This window comes from Cornus florida, unplaced genomic scaffold, assembly GCF_030987335.1.
Source record: "Cornus florida cultivar Cherokee Brave unplaced genomic scaffold, ASM3098733v1 CherokeeBrave_3.0.0_Hap2_Chr07, whole genome shotgun sequence".
NCBI lineage: Eukaryota > Viridiplantae > Streptophyta > Magnoliopsida > Cornales > Cornaceae > Cornus > Cornus florida.
Window position 1 is genome coordinate 10,860,723 of NW_026775577.1, and position 11,127 is coordinate 10,871,849.

General features: G+C 34.6%; 1 protein-coding gene across 2 annotated transcripts; it reads right to left on the reverse strand.

Annotated features, from left to right (window-relative positions):
- Window positions 1-8,565: 8,565 nt before the first annotated feature.
- Window positions 8,566-10,805, reverse strand: LOC132316434 (uncharacterized). 2 transcript variants are annotated; one of them, XM_059814909.1, is made up of 3 exons: window positions 10,648-10,805; window positions 10,138-10,186; window positions 8,566-10,001 (listed from the first exon to the last, which is right to left on the reverse strand). In XM_059814909.1, exon 3 carries the CDS (start codon window positions 9,979-9,981, stop codon window positions 8,812-8,814), a length of 1,170 nt encoding a protein of 389 aa, XP_059670892.1. In that variant the 5' UTR covers window positions 9,982-10,001; window positions 10,138-10,186; window positions 10,648-10,805; the 3' UTR covers window positions 8,566-8,811. The 2 variants fall into 2 exon arrangements, with proteins under 2 accessions (XP_059670892.1, XP_059670891.1); XM_059814908.1 differs by lacking the exon at window positions 10,138-10,186.
- Between the last annotated feature and the right edge of the window lie 322 nt (window positions 10,806-11,127).

Here is an 11,127-nt window from a genome sequence, read left to right on the forward strand (position 1 = left end):
CACTAACACCTATATACATTAACAAATAACAACCACAATTAAGCATGTTACCACATAAAATGCATTAAATAATAATAAATAAAATGTAATGGATCCAAAATAAAAATTCCCGTATACAGATAAACAGATGGTGGGTCCCACCCGGGATTTTCCGGCCCGAAAAATGAAAAGTGCAAAAATGACAACCATTGCATTTCTAGGAGTCATGAACTCAAATAAATGCCCCAATCAACTCTCAAACACACCCAGTGTGATACCCCTAATTTCGGAATACGGGTTTATCAAGTCCGCGCACAAAATTAGGGAAATATCAAAACAATTAAAGTATTTAAATAAGCACAGAATACAAAAATGAATAATAAAGAATAAATAAACCGCTGAAGAAAACTAATAAATAAATACTGATTAACAATTCTCCAATAAATACAACTCGGAAATTCCGTAACGCAAGGACCCCTTAAAACATTATCCAATAATCCAATACTACTTAAAAGTACACAAGATGAATAGATGAATGACAGTCTCCCAGCTGCGGATCCTCAACCTCGAGACTGGAACCTCAAATGACCTGAAAAATAATCGTGGGTTAAACCCTACGAGTAAGTTCTCTCTACCAGACCTCTGAAAACCAACAAGTAGACCATCTCTGATCAAAATCAAACATAATTAAGTTTTAAGTTTAATAAACAATGATACGCATAAATATAAATAATTATATACGGTATAACCTTCCCTTCCATTAATGATTTCATTAATTTTCAAAACCATTAAACCATGATTAAACATAATCACAACTAAACCAACTCAAAACTCATTCTCTTTTAAAGAGAAACCCTTTTAACCTTAACTCCATTTTAAATAATTATTTAATCATTTAAATAATAAAATATAATTCAAAGAAATTTGTATTTAATCCAAAAACCAATAATGAATTTAATTATTTAAACCATACAGCCAATACCTAGGCTTTGATAAATCATCCATATCTCTACCAATATTATTTTATTAAAATATATAAAATAATACACTAACATGTAGCTACTAGATTATTTTAATTTAAGAATATCTAATCCTACTCCAATTTATACATACAATAACCATAAATGAAATTTTAATCATCTAACATATAACAATTTAATTACACTTTGCCAAATCAACCATGCCATTATAAATATATTTATTTATACATTGGCAATTCAACCATACTTTCTTTAAGTATATTTATTTATACATTGGCAATTCAACCATCCCATTAAAAATATATCCATTTATATATTGGCAACTCAACCATGCCTCCTTAAGTATATATATTTATACTTTTAACTTACCAATTCATCCATGTTTCCTATTTATATTTTATTCATACATATACTTAGGCAATATATATTTACACCTATGACAACTCATCCATGCCTACAATTCAACCATATATCAACTTTAGACTCAATAATAACTAATTCATACATAGACGTCTCATGCAAATTATAAACATATCACAATTTAATAACCAGCCTATCCAGAAATATTAAATAAGAATAATAATACTAATAATCTTAATTAAAATACATATATATACACATATATTATATAATATATATGTGTATAATATTTTCCTTATCATTCCTTCCATACTAATCATAATTTAATAAAATCCATGTATACACGTGTGTGTGTGTGTGTGTGTGTGTGTGTGTGTGTGTGTGTATACATATATGCACCACATTCCATAACAATATAATAAGTTATTATATTAATGCCAAATAAATGCTACTAATTATTATAGTAACACTTTATGGCTTTCAGGACACCAAGAATACCTCCTCTAGTGGTTGTTTTCAACCCCAACGGGCTTAAAACAAATTCTAGAAATTTACTGGACCATAACAGGACCTTAGATAGTGCCTCACGTGCCCCCACGCGACACCATAGGCTCCTAAACACATCTCACGCGCTTCCACGCGAACCACTAGCTGGCAGCTATCTTCACGCGCCCACACGAGGTTCACGCGCTGCCACTCGCCTCTTTTTACTTCTGGATGACGTGGCTTCCTTTGGTTGGCTGTTCCTTTCTGATTTTGTGAGCTGCAATGCATTGGATTATCTCACCACACCTCCATGCACCTGAGCTACACCATATCAATCTCTCTTTGATCAATTTGCATCAAGGGCTCAGATTCTTAGCACACTGAATCCTCATGGAGCCGCATCACACTATATCAACCCACTTTAAAAACCTAATCCAATGGCCCAGATTCGCTTGTACACACTATTATTATGTACCGCATCACACTGAATCCTCATCTGATTATCAGGACCATCCTAAGGTCTTGATTTTGAGCGCACTGTAGCGCTGTATGCCGCGCCACAATGTAGCGCACCCCTTATTGGAGGCGCTGAATCCAGATTCCCACTATATCTATATATATAACTTAAATTTTCAACAAATTAATATAAAAACAATCTAATTAATTCTGGAAAAATATAAAAAAATATCAGAAAATTTCAGAAAAATACCAGAAAATATAGAAACCCTAATTAATCCTCTTGAGTCACAAATTCACTTATACATTGATTCTAAAAATATATACAACACCCACGTACACAATTAAAATCCAATAAATTCACAAATCAAATGTAATAATTTATGTCTTTAATTATTCTGATCTAACTATGATTTAATTAGTAAATTTAATTTGAAATTCTGATACTCAATGTGATAAACTTATGGGTCCTAAGAGGAGAGTTAGAAAATAACTTACCTGAAGGTTTTGAAATGAAACCGACGCTTCAATCTTTGATTGTCTTTTTAAATTCCGGCATCCTCTTTCTCAGATCCGGCTTACTCCTTATCAGCTTTCTCTTCTTCTTCTCTCTCTGTCTCTCTTATTTTTTTAACGTGTCAACCTTTAACTCTAAACCTTATATGTATATTTATACACATTAAAACCTAAATCCTATTCCTAGTAGAACTAACAAATAAAATAATAAAATAATACTCTTTAAATAATATAATATATATAAACATATATTATATTACATATACATATATATCCATAAATATATATCCTTCCGTAACACTTATTAATTAATTATATTTATATATATATATATATACACATTTATAATTATACAAAAATAATCATTTAAATAATCACATGACCATGTGCCTTTATTAATTAACCCAACAAGGTTTCATCCAAGTCCAAGACCATATCCTTTGGTCCAACCTTCCTTAAGTCCAATCTAATTAATTTAAATAAATAAAATAATTAAATAAACACTTAAATTAAAATAATTAATTACACAAAGAACGTAAACAAATAAGAATTTAACAACTAAGTCATATCATACCAATAAAAATCAACACGCCAACAATTCAATCAATAATTAAACTGACACCACAATCATCATATTAACAATTCACGAAATATAAATAAAATAAAACAATTAATCTAATTGCTCAATAAAACAAATCAATTAAAAAAATAAAACAAACACAATTAATTCAAATTAAATCAAATAAATCATTTAAAATAAAATAAAAGTAATTAATTTCAATTAATAATTCATTTAATTTCAATTAATAAATCTTTTAAAATATCAAGTATTACACCCAGCATACCACATGGTGTCCGGCACGTTGAACGAGAAAAGTCAAAAATACCCTCAAAAAATTAGAAAATTCCAGAAATTGGAAAATGGTAAAATTTGGAAACATTACATATGTCATCTTCTCTAATTGGATGCAACAATTCTTGATCTAGTACTCCAACTGATTTAGCCATATCATATAAACAATTTCACTAGCAACATGATTATGGGAAGAAATGGTTATACCTTTACCAATGCGTTCGCTTTTCTTCAATAATCCAAGAGTATCAATGCTTATCTGAGTTTTACTGGTTAAAATTGACAGATTGAGGGGAAAGAAGATTGGGTTATACTTTTCAAGATCAACTTTGGGCTGTTGTCAGCATTTCACCATTGAGTTGGTAGAAATGTACAATAAACTCTCCTCCAAAGGTGATTTCGAGATCATTCTTGTCTCGTCTGATGAAGAGTAACGTTTAGTTAAAAAGAAGAGTACCTAATGTGATCGTGCCCCATAGAATATCAGTTTTCTGAAGTGTAATGATAATTTGTTCAAAGCATGGGCCCTGACTCATTAAGATATTGACTGTACAGATTTCGACATTAGAAATGGCTGATGAGGGAACTACAAAAGGCAGCAGTGGAGATTGTTACGATCTCAAGTTACTCCTCACTCACTCAGGGAGAGACTGACTTATTCATAACGATGGAGAACAAGTAAATATTTTTCCTCCATTTTATTTTTTATTTTCTTCTGAACTTCTTATTAGTTTTCCTTCTCCTAGTTTCTTGGAATGATTTTCCCAGGTTCATTCGAACCTTGGAACGATTCGGAAAATGCTATCTGTCATTTTCTTCTTTTCTTCCACTACTTCTATCCATTCAGACGAATTAAATTCTTGTTGTGATGTGTTTTCCTTATTGGGAAGAAATTGAGAAACGGATTAAGTCATTTGAGTTCTCAATAAATTTTATATAAATCAAACATATAGAGTTCATCCCATGGAATGCCTTTTGGGAAGTGCAATCACACCAAAACCTTAATTATGCCATGTGTTTTTGCTCCCAAAGGGATAAATTTTTACTGAAAAGAGTTTGAAAAGGAAGTTATTAGCTGGGTGTTCAGGCATTTACACTTTAATTGCATTGTTTTCTATACTATGATACTCGGGGTAAAATTTGTTCATCTTTTTCTTGAGTTCCATTCATGCGCTATGGGGCTTATACCAGAATGTTTTTTTAGTAACTGTACTACAACTTGCACTACTATAAAAAACCAGAATTTTAATTAAGAAGTCCATCTTTCCTTTCTTTCCCAGTTTTATCCCGTTTGTTAGCTATCTTTTCAGAACCTAGTAAAATTCAACCTCAATATAATTTTGGAACTGTCTGTGCTGCACTACTACTGGCTTATTTTCAAAATACTGCAACATGTCGGAAAGGAATTTGTAGAGTTTGATTCCAGAAACGTTTGAAGAGCCCCCAGAGAGAAGGCAAAACAAGAAGCAGAGAAAAATGAGTCCATTTTAAGTTTTAGGAAATCAAGATTTTGTGATTAGGAAAGACGGATCTAAGGTAAAATATTTACTGAGTGTTAGTATTCCACTAACAGATCAAATTTTATTAACCTATTGGATCTAATTTGTTTCATCTAATGTTACTTGGATTAGAGTAATTTATTTATAGTGACCATATTGATTTGAATCGTAGCTTATAACGTCATGTTCCTATATGCAATGCAAAGAGTATAATATTGCTGGTTTGTGGTAATGAGTATGCATTTACCTTTGTCTCCATTCATATGATCATTAAAAAAATTCTTCCATTTCAATTTCAAGTCTCTGATCCTCTCTGTTTCCATGCACATTATTCTCATTATGCACATAAGGGAGGAGCCACATGAGATGAAAACCTCACATGCTGTTCTGGGATGGAGATTCTTTGAAATGAATGACGACCATAATGGTTGTAAGCTCAATACAAAGGAAATTATTCAAAGCTTTACAGAATTGCTATGAAGCTATGTGACTAGAAATTGATCCTATGATCAAAGTTATATACTCAATAACATGGGCATTACCCACACAAGTAATGAAGAACACACAAAAGCTTTGGAATAATATTTTCGAGCACTAGGATGAAATCCATTCTTACCACAAGCTTTTAATGTAATGGCCGTGATCTGTCATTACGTGTGACAAATCGCTTTTTCATAATATTTTGTCTAGTGTCTGAGCCTGTGGGAAGGAACATCCTCCTTTACTTCTCAGCTAATGGGAGGCCAGATCGCTTTTTCTACAGAGCTCGTTGAAGTAAACCACAAGATTAAGGAGAAAATAATTTAGTTGAGGTGATATTCCTCTCTATTGACAATGACCAAGCCTCAATGAATTCTTCACAAGAATGCCATGGCTGGCACTCCCCTTTGGCGATGATGTGAGAAGTGCCTACCTATTTATTATTTAACAGTCAATATCTGGGGCACCCCCATAGTTGTAGCCATTGGGTCATCCAGTCACTACAAAGGCTACTGATCTTATAAAAGCTCATGGGGTTGATGCTTATCCCTTTACAGATGATCGTTTGTAGGAAATTGAGGAAATGGTGAAGCGGTTGCTTAAGAAGGTGAAGCATGTGCTCCACAAGAAGCATCAACTGGTGCTCTCTTGGCGTCCCTGTTTTAGTTGCGATGGCTGTGGCACGATCGGACTTTATTGGTCATTCAGTTTAAAAGTGTGTTACTTTGATCTCCTTCTAGAATGTGCTTTGAAAGAAGACAGGAAGCATGATGGGCAAATTATTTTCTTTTCTTAGAAACGTTTGCAACTATTAGGTGCTTCATGCTTGAAAAAGTTGCAATTATCTCCCATTTTCTTTTCATTGCGCGTTTGAAGGAGATTGAGGAAATGGTGACGCGGTGGCCTAAGAAGGTGAAGCACATGCTTCACGAGGAGCATCAACTGGTGCTCTGTCAGCGTCCCTTTTTTAGGTGCGATGGCTGTGTCACGGTTGGACTTAACTGGAAGAGTGCGACTTTGATCTCGATCTAGAATGTGCTTTGGAAGAAGACGGGAAGCATGGTGAGTAAACAAGGAATAAGGTTCTTAGGAAACTTTTCCAACTATTAGGTGCTTCAATAGTAGTTGTAATATCGCCCATTTTATTTTCATTGATCCTCTTGCTAATAAAGAAAGGAATGAGCCTGAGGGGTTGCCATAATGTTTCATTGAATGAATAAATGAAATACTTTATCGATAATAAATTCAACAACTTTTCACTTAGTAGGTTAATTAACTTGATAGGAATGTATCCACATGCCCCTGAAGAAGGATTTAGAAGCTTAGTGTGTGCTTGGCAAAGAAGCATCTCAGAATGCTTGCTGACTGAGCAACAAGTTATTCAATCTCATGCTAGAGTTTAGTTTTTCTTTAATGGGCTTACCATAAATGCATTTCCATCTTAACTTTTTGCAACACTGTGTCTTTGTGTCTCCTCGTTTGTTTTGCCCACATATCTCATCTTCTTATTGGTGGAACAATTTTCGATCTAGTCTTGCTGGTTTAGCCATCTCGTACAAACTATTTCAGTAGCAACATGATTAAGTGACTAAATGATTGTAATTTTATCATGTGTTCACTTTATTTTTCCTGAATGTGTTCACTTTTTTTCAATGATCCATGTGTATCCATACTTATTTGAGTTGTACAGGTTAAAATTGATAAATTGAGGGGGAAGAAGATTGGGTTATACTCTTCAAAATCAACTTCTGGCTGCTGTCAGGAATTCACCCGAGGTAGTTGAGGTGTACAATAAACTCTCCTCCAAAGGTGATTTTGAGGTCATTCTCGTCTCCAATGATCCATATGCTATGTTCTTCGAGAAGTATTTTGCCAACATGACTTGGCTCGCTATCCCATTTTCTGGTTCAGAGGCACGTAAAAATTGTTCAATGTTGAGGGGGTTCCCCACCTCGAAGGGGGAGGATTTTAGTGTAGTGAGAGGAGTTGAGATGATATTTTGGTATGGAGAAGAACTGTACCCTTTCACTTCAGAAAGGATCACAGAGATAAAGGAGCAGTCAGAAGCAACTAAGAAGGAACAAACCTTGAGATCTATCTTGGTCTCGAAATTCCAGATGTCGTTAGTTCCCATATAATGTGTTTTCATTGGGGCTAATTTTTTTTCCTTAACAATGCATTTGCAAGGTACCTGTCTCTGAGCTCGAAGGGAAGCTGGGGTTTGCATTTCTTTCAATTCATATCATCCATGCCTTGAGTTCACCCCAAAACTCGTGGAAGCTTATGAAAAGCTGAAGGAGATGGGGGAGAACTTTGAACTTGTGATGTTATTCTGCCGTTATGATGCTGATGCAGAACTAATCAAGCAGAGTTTTGCGAGCATGCCTTGGCTCGATTTGCCCTTCAAAGACAAGAGTTGGCGGAAGCTCGCTTTGCCCTTCAAAGACAAGAGTTGGCGGAAGCTATGTGTGTATTTTGAGCTCAATCCCATAACACTACCCGCTTTAGTTATTATTGGACCAGTTGGAAAAATACTTCATTCCAACGCTGCAGAGGCCATCGAAGAACATGAGATTCAAGCATTGAAGAGTTTGTTTCCAGAAAAGTTTGATTAGTCCCCAGAGATTATAAATAAATAAATAGGCAGAAAAGTTTGATGAGCCCCCAGAGATAAAAAAAAAAAAAAAAAAAGAGGCAAAACAAGAAGCAGAGACAATAGAGTCCATTTTGTTTTTAGGAGGTCGAGAGTTTTTTAACTACGAAATATGGAACTAAGATGTTTTCTTTTTTAACAATTCAACTACTGGGAAACATTGAAAACAACCAACTTCAAAAAATTTAATCAACTAAACAAAAATAAGGTCACTTGTAGGAAGGAGCTTTCACTGCCAAATTCCAAGAATATAGCCCTAACAATCCCATTTTTTGACCATGCAGAATTTAGCACGACACCTCATTCTGGTTAAATTCAAACACAAATGGCATTTTAATCAGAACTTTTCAACCCAAATAAAATGTAAACACCATATAAGTGACATAAAATACATACCAAAATAATAAAATAAAACCTCCCCAAAGAAAGGTGTCAGTTAAATATATATTACTGAAAGAAACTTTGGCAGTGAAAAGGGAAATGAATGAGCCTGGATCTTAACCAACCTTAGCACCTCACAGCAAACCCCCATCCTATCCTTTATCCTTCTCACTTCACTCGCTTGTGCTCAGTGGGGATGATGTTTCTGATGCCATCACCAGCAGCCAACCTCGATAACTTCTCCGGCACTTCAACTTCGTCCCTCAAACACCTCTTTTTCCTTCTATTCACGATTTCAAGTTCTTGTTCAAGTTGCTCGACTTGATGATTCACGCACTTGACTTTTTCAATGCAATCCTCACATGTTGCTCGGCCAACAGTGCATTCTTGCCAAACAAATTCCTCAGGCTTCGGAGTAGGGAATTTCTCAGGCTTCGGAATAAGAAATTTCTCAGGCTTAGGATTGAAACAGCCCTCCTCCGTGCATTCTTGCCAAGCAAATTTCTCTGGCACTTCAACTCCATCCCTCGAATACCTCTGTTCCCATTTCTTGAAGTTTTCCTTGTTTTGATGACTAAATTCCTCGAATAGCTTGACTTTTTCATTGTAAGCCTCAACTGTTTGGCTGCCAGCCGGGCCTTCTTGCCGAACAATTTCCTCCCATGTTTTCTTTTTGTTTTCCTTGTTTTGATGTTTAAGTTGCTCGGATCGCTTGACTTCCTCAAATGTTTGGCTGCCAACCATGCATTTTGGCCGAGCATATCCACAACTCAAATACGCCTTTTGCCATTCCTTCACATCTTCCTTGAATTCCTCGAATAACCTCGAACGAGTCTTTTCCCATTCCTTCCTTTCTTCCTCGAATCGACGTCCGAATTCCTCGAATAGCTTGACTTTTTCATTGTAAGCCTCAACTGTTCGGCTGCCAGCGAAGCCTTCTTGCCGAACAATTTCCTCCCATGTTCTCTTTTTGTTTTCCTTGTTTTGATGTTTAAGTTGCTCGGATAGCTTGACTTCCTCAAATGTTTGGCTGCCAACCGTGCATTCTTCCCAAACAAATTTCTTGGACTTCGGTGTAAGGAATTTCTCAGGCTTCGGAGTAAGGAATTTCTCAGGCTTAGGAATTGCACAGCCCTCCTCAACAAATTTCTCAGGGTTTGGAATTGCACAGCCCTCAATGCATTTCTCAGGCTTAGGAATTTCACATCCTTCCTCTGTCCATTCTTGCCAAACAAAGTTCTCCGACTTGGGAATAAGAAATTTCACAGGCTTTGGAATTGCACAGCCCTCAATGAATTTCTTAGGCTTTGGAATCTCACACCCCTCCCCACACCACATGCTTATCTTTTCCTTCAGTTCTATAACAAAAATTAATTCAGGAAAATTAAATAAATATCACATCCTACCACTTAACAAGTCAATTTCTTGACTTAAAATTAACAAAAATAAAATAAAATAAGAATTATAAAGACAAAGGAATCAAAAGTTTCATACACCGAAACAAGCCTTCGCAAGCAGACTTGTGATACTACTACTTTGCACTCTGGTAGAGTCAACCAAAAAGATTAGCTAACAATAAAAATACCTCTGAATATTTATCAAAATTTCACTCTCAAATTTGATTTTCAAAATCACATAATAGATATATTAAAAAATATATATCAAATCACACATATATTCGATTCGAAGAAAAATTCCAAACGTCAAGATCGAATCGAAGAAAAATTCCAAACGTCAAGATCCTTCTTTCTTTGTTTAGGTGTTTGTATATGGATGTTGATGAGCAATTAAATATCAATTTTTGGGGAGAGATCAGGAAAATCTAATCCCATTCCACCCCGATCGGAAAGGAAAAATAAATAAATAAACGTCAGACAAATATCTGTAAAAGACAGAGAAGAAACTGATCTGATTTTTCTAGATGGATTTGTATCTCTGTTCTTTCTCTCAAAAAAACTGATTGTAAAATTGCCGATACACAAACAACAACAAGAGAGGGCTTACCAGTGAACTCTGCCGCCGATTCAAGAACGCTTCTCTCCCCTCTACTTCGACTCCTTACACGAACCCCAATTTCGTAACCCTAATATCGCTATTGAGAGATGAAAGATTACCAGATGAGAGACTTTTTATATCTTCTAGATAGGGCCTGTTTGGGATTCCTAGTGGCCCAAATTGTCTTTAATTACAAATATTTAAAAAAGTCGTTCGACAAAAGAATTCCATCATTTTTTTTTTTGTTTTTGAATTTTCGTTTTTAGTTTACTCCAATTTTAAAAAAGTTTTACTTTTTTCAAATAATATGAATACAAAATATAATATATATATATATATACACACACACACATTGAGTTCACTCAAGTTTATAATCAATAGTAAGGGATGTGAAATTGGCACTCCACTATTCTCCAATTATAATACAATATTATATTAAATGATAATTTTAATCTTAATTTTACAAGTAAATGATTATTATTTTTTAAA

Excerpts from the sequence above, each read along its gene's own strand:
- LOC132316434 (XM_059814908.1), bottom strand. The coding sequence starts at position 9,981 with ATGTGGTGTGGGGAGGGGTGTGAGATTCCAAAGCCTAAGAAATTCATT.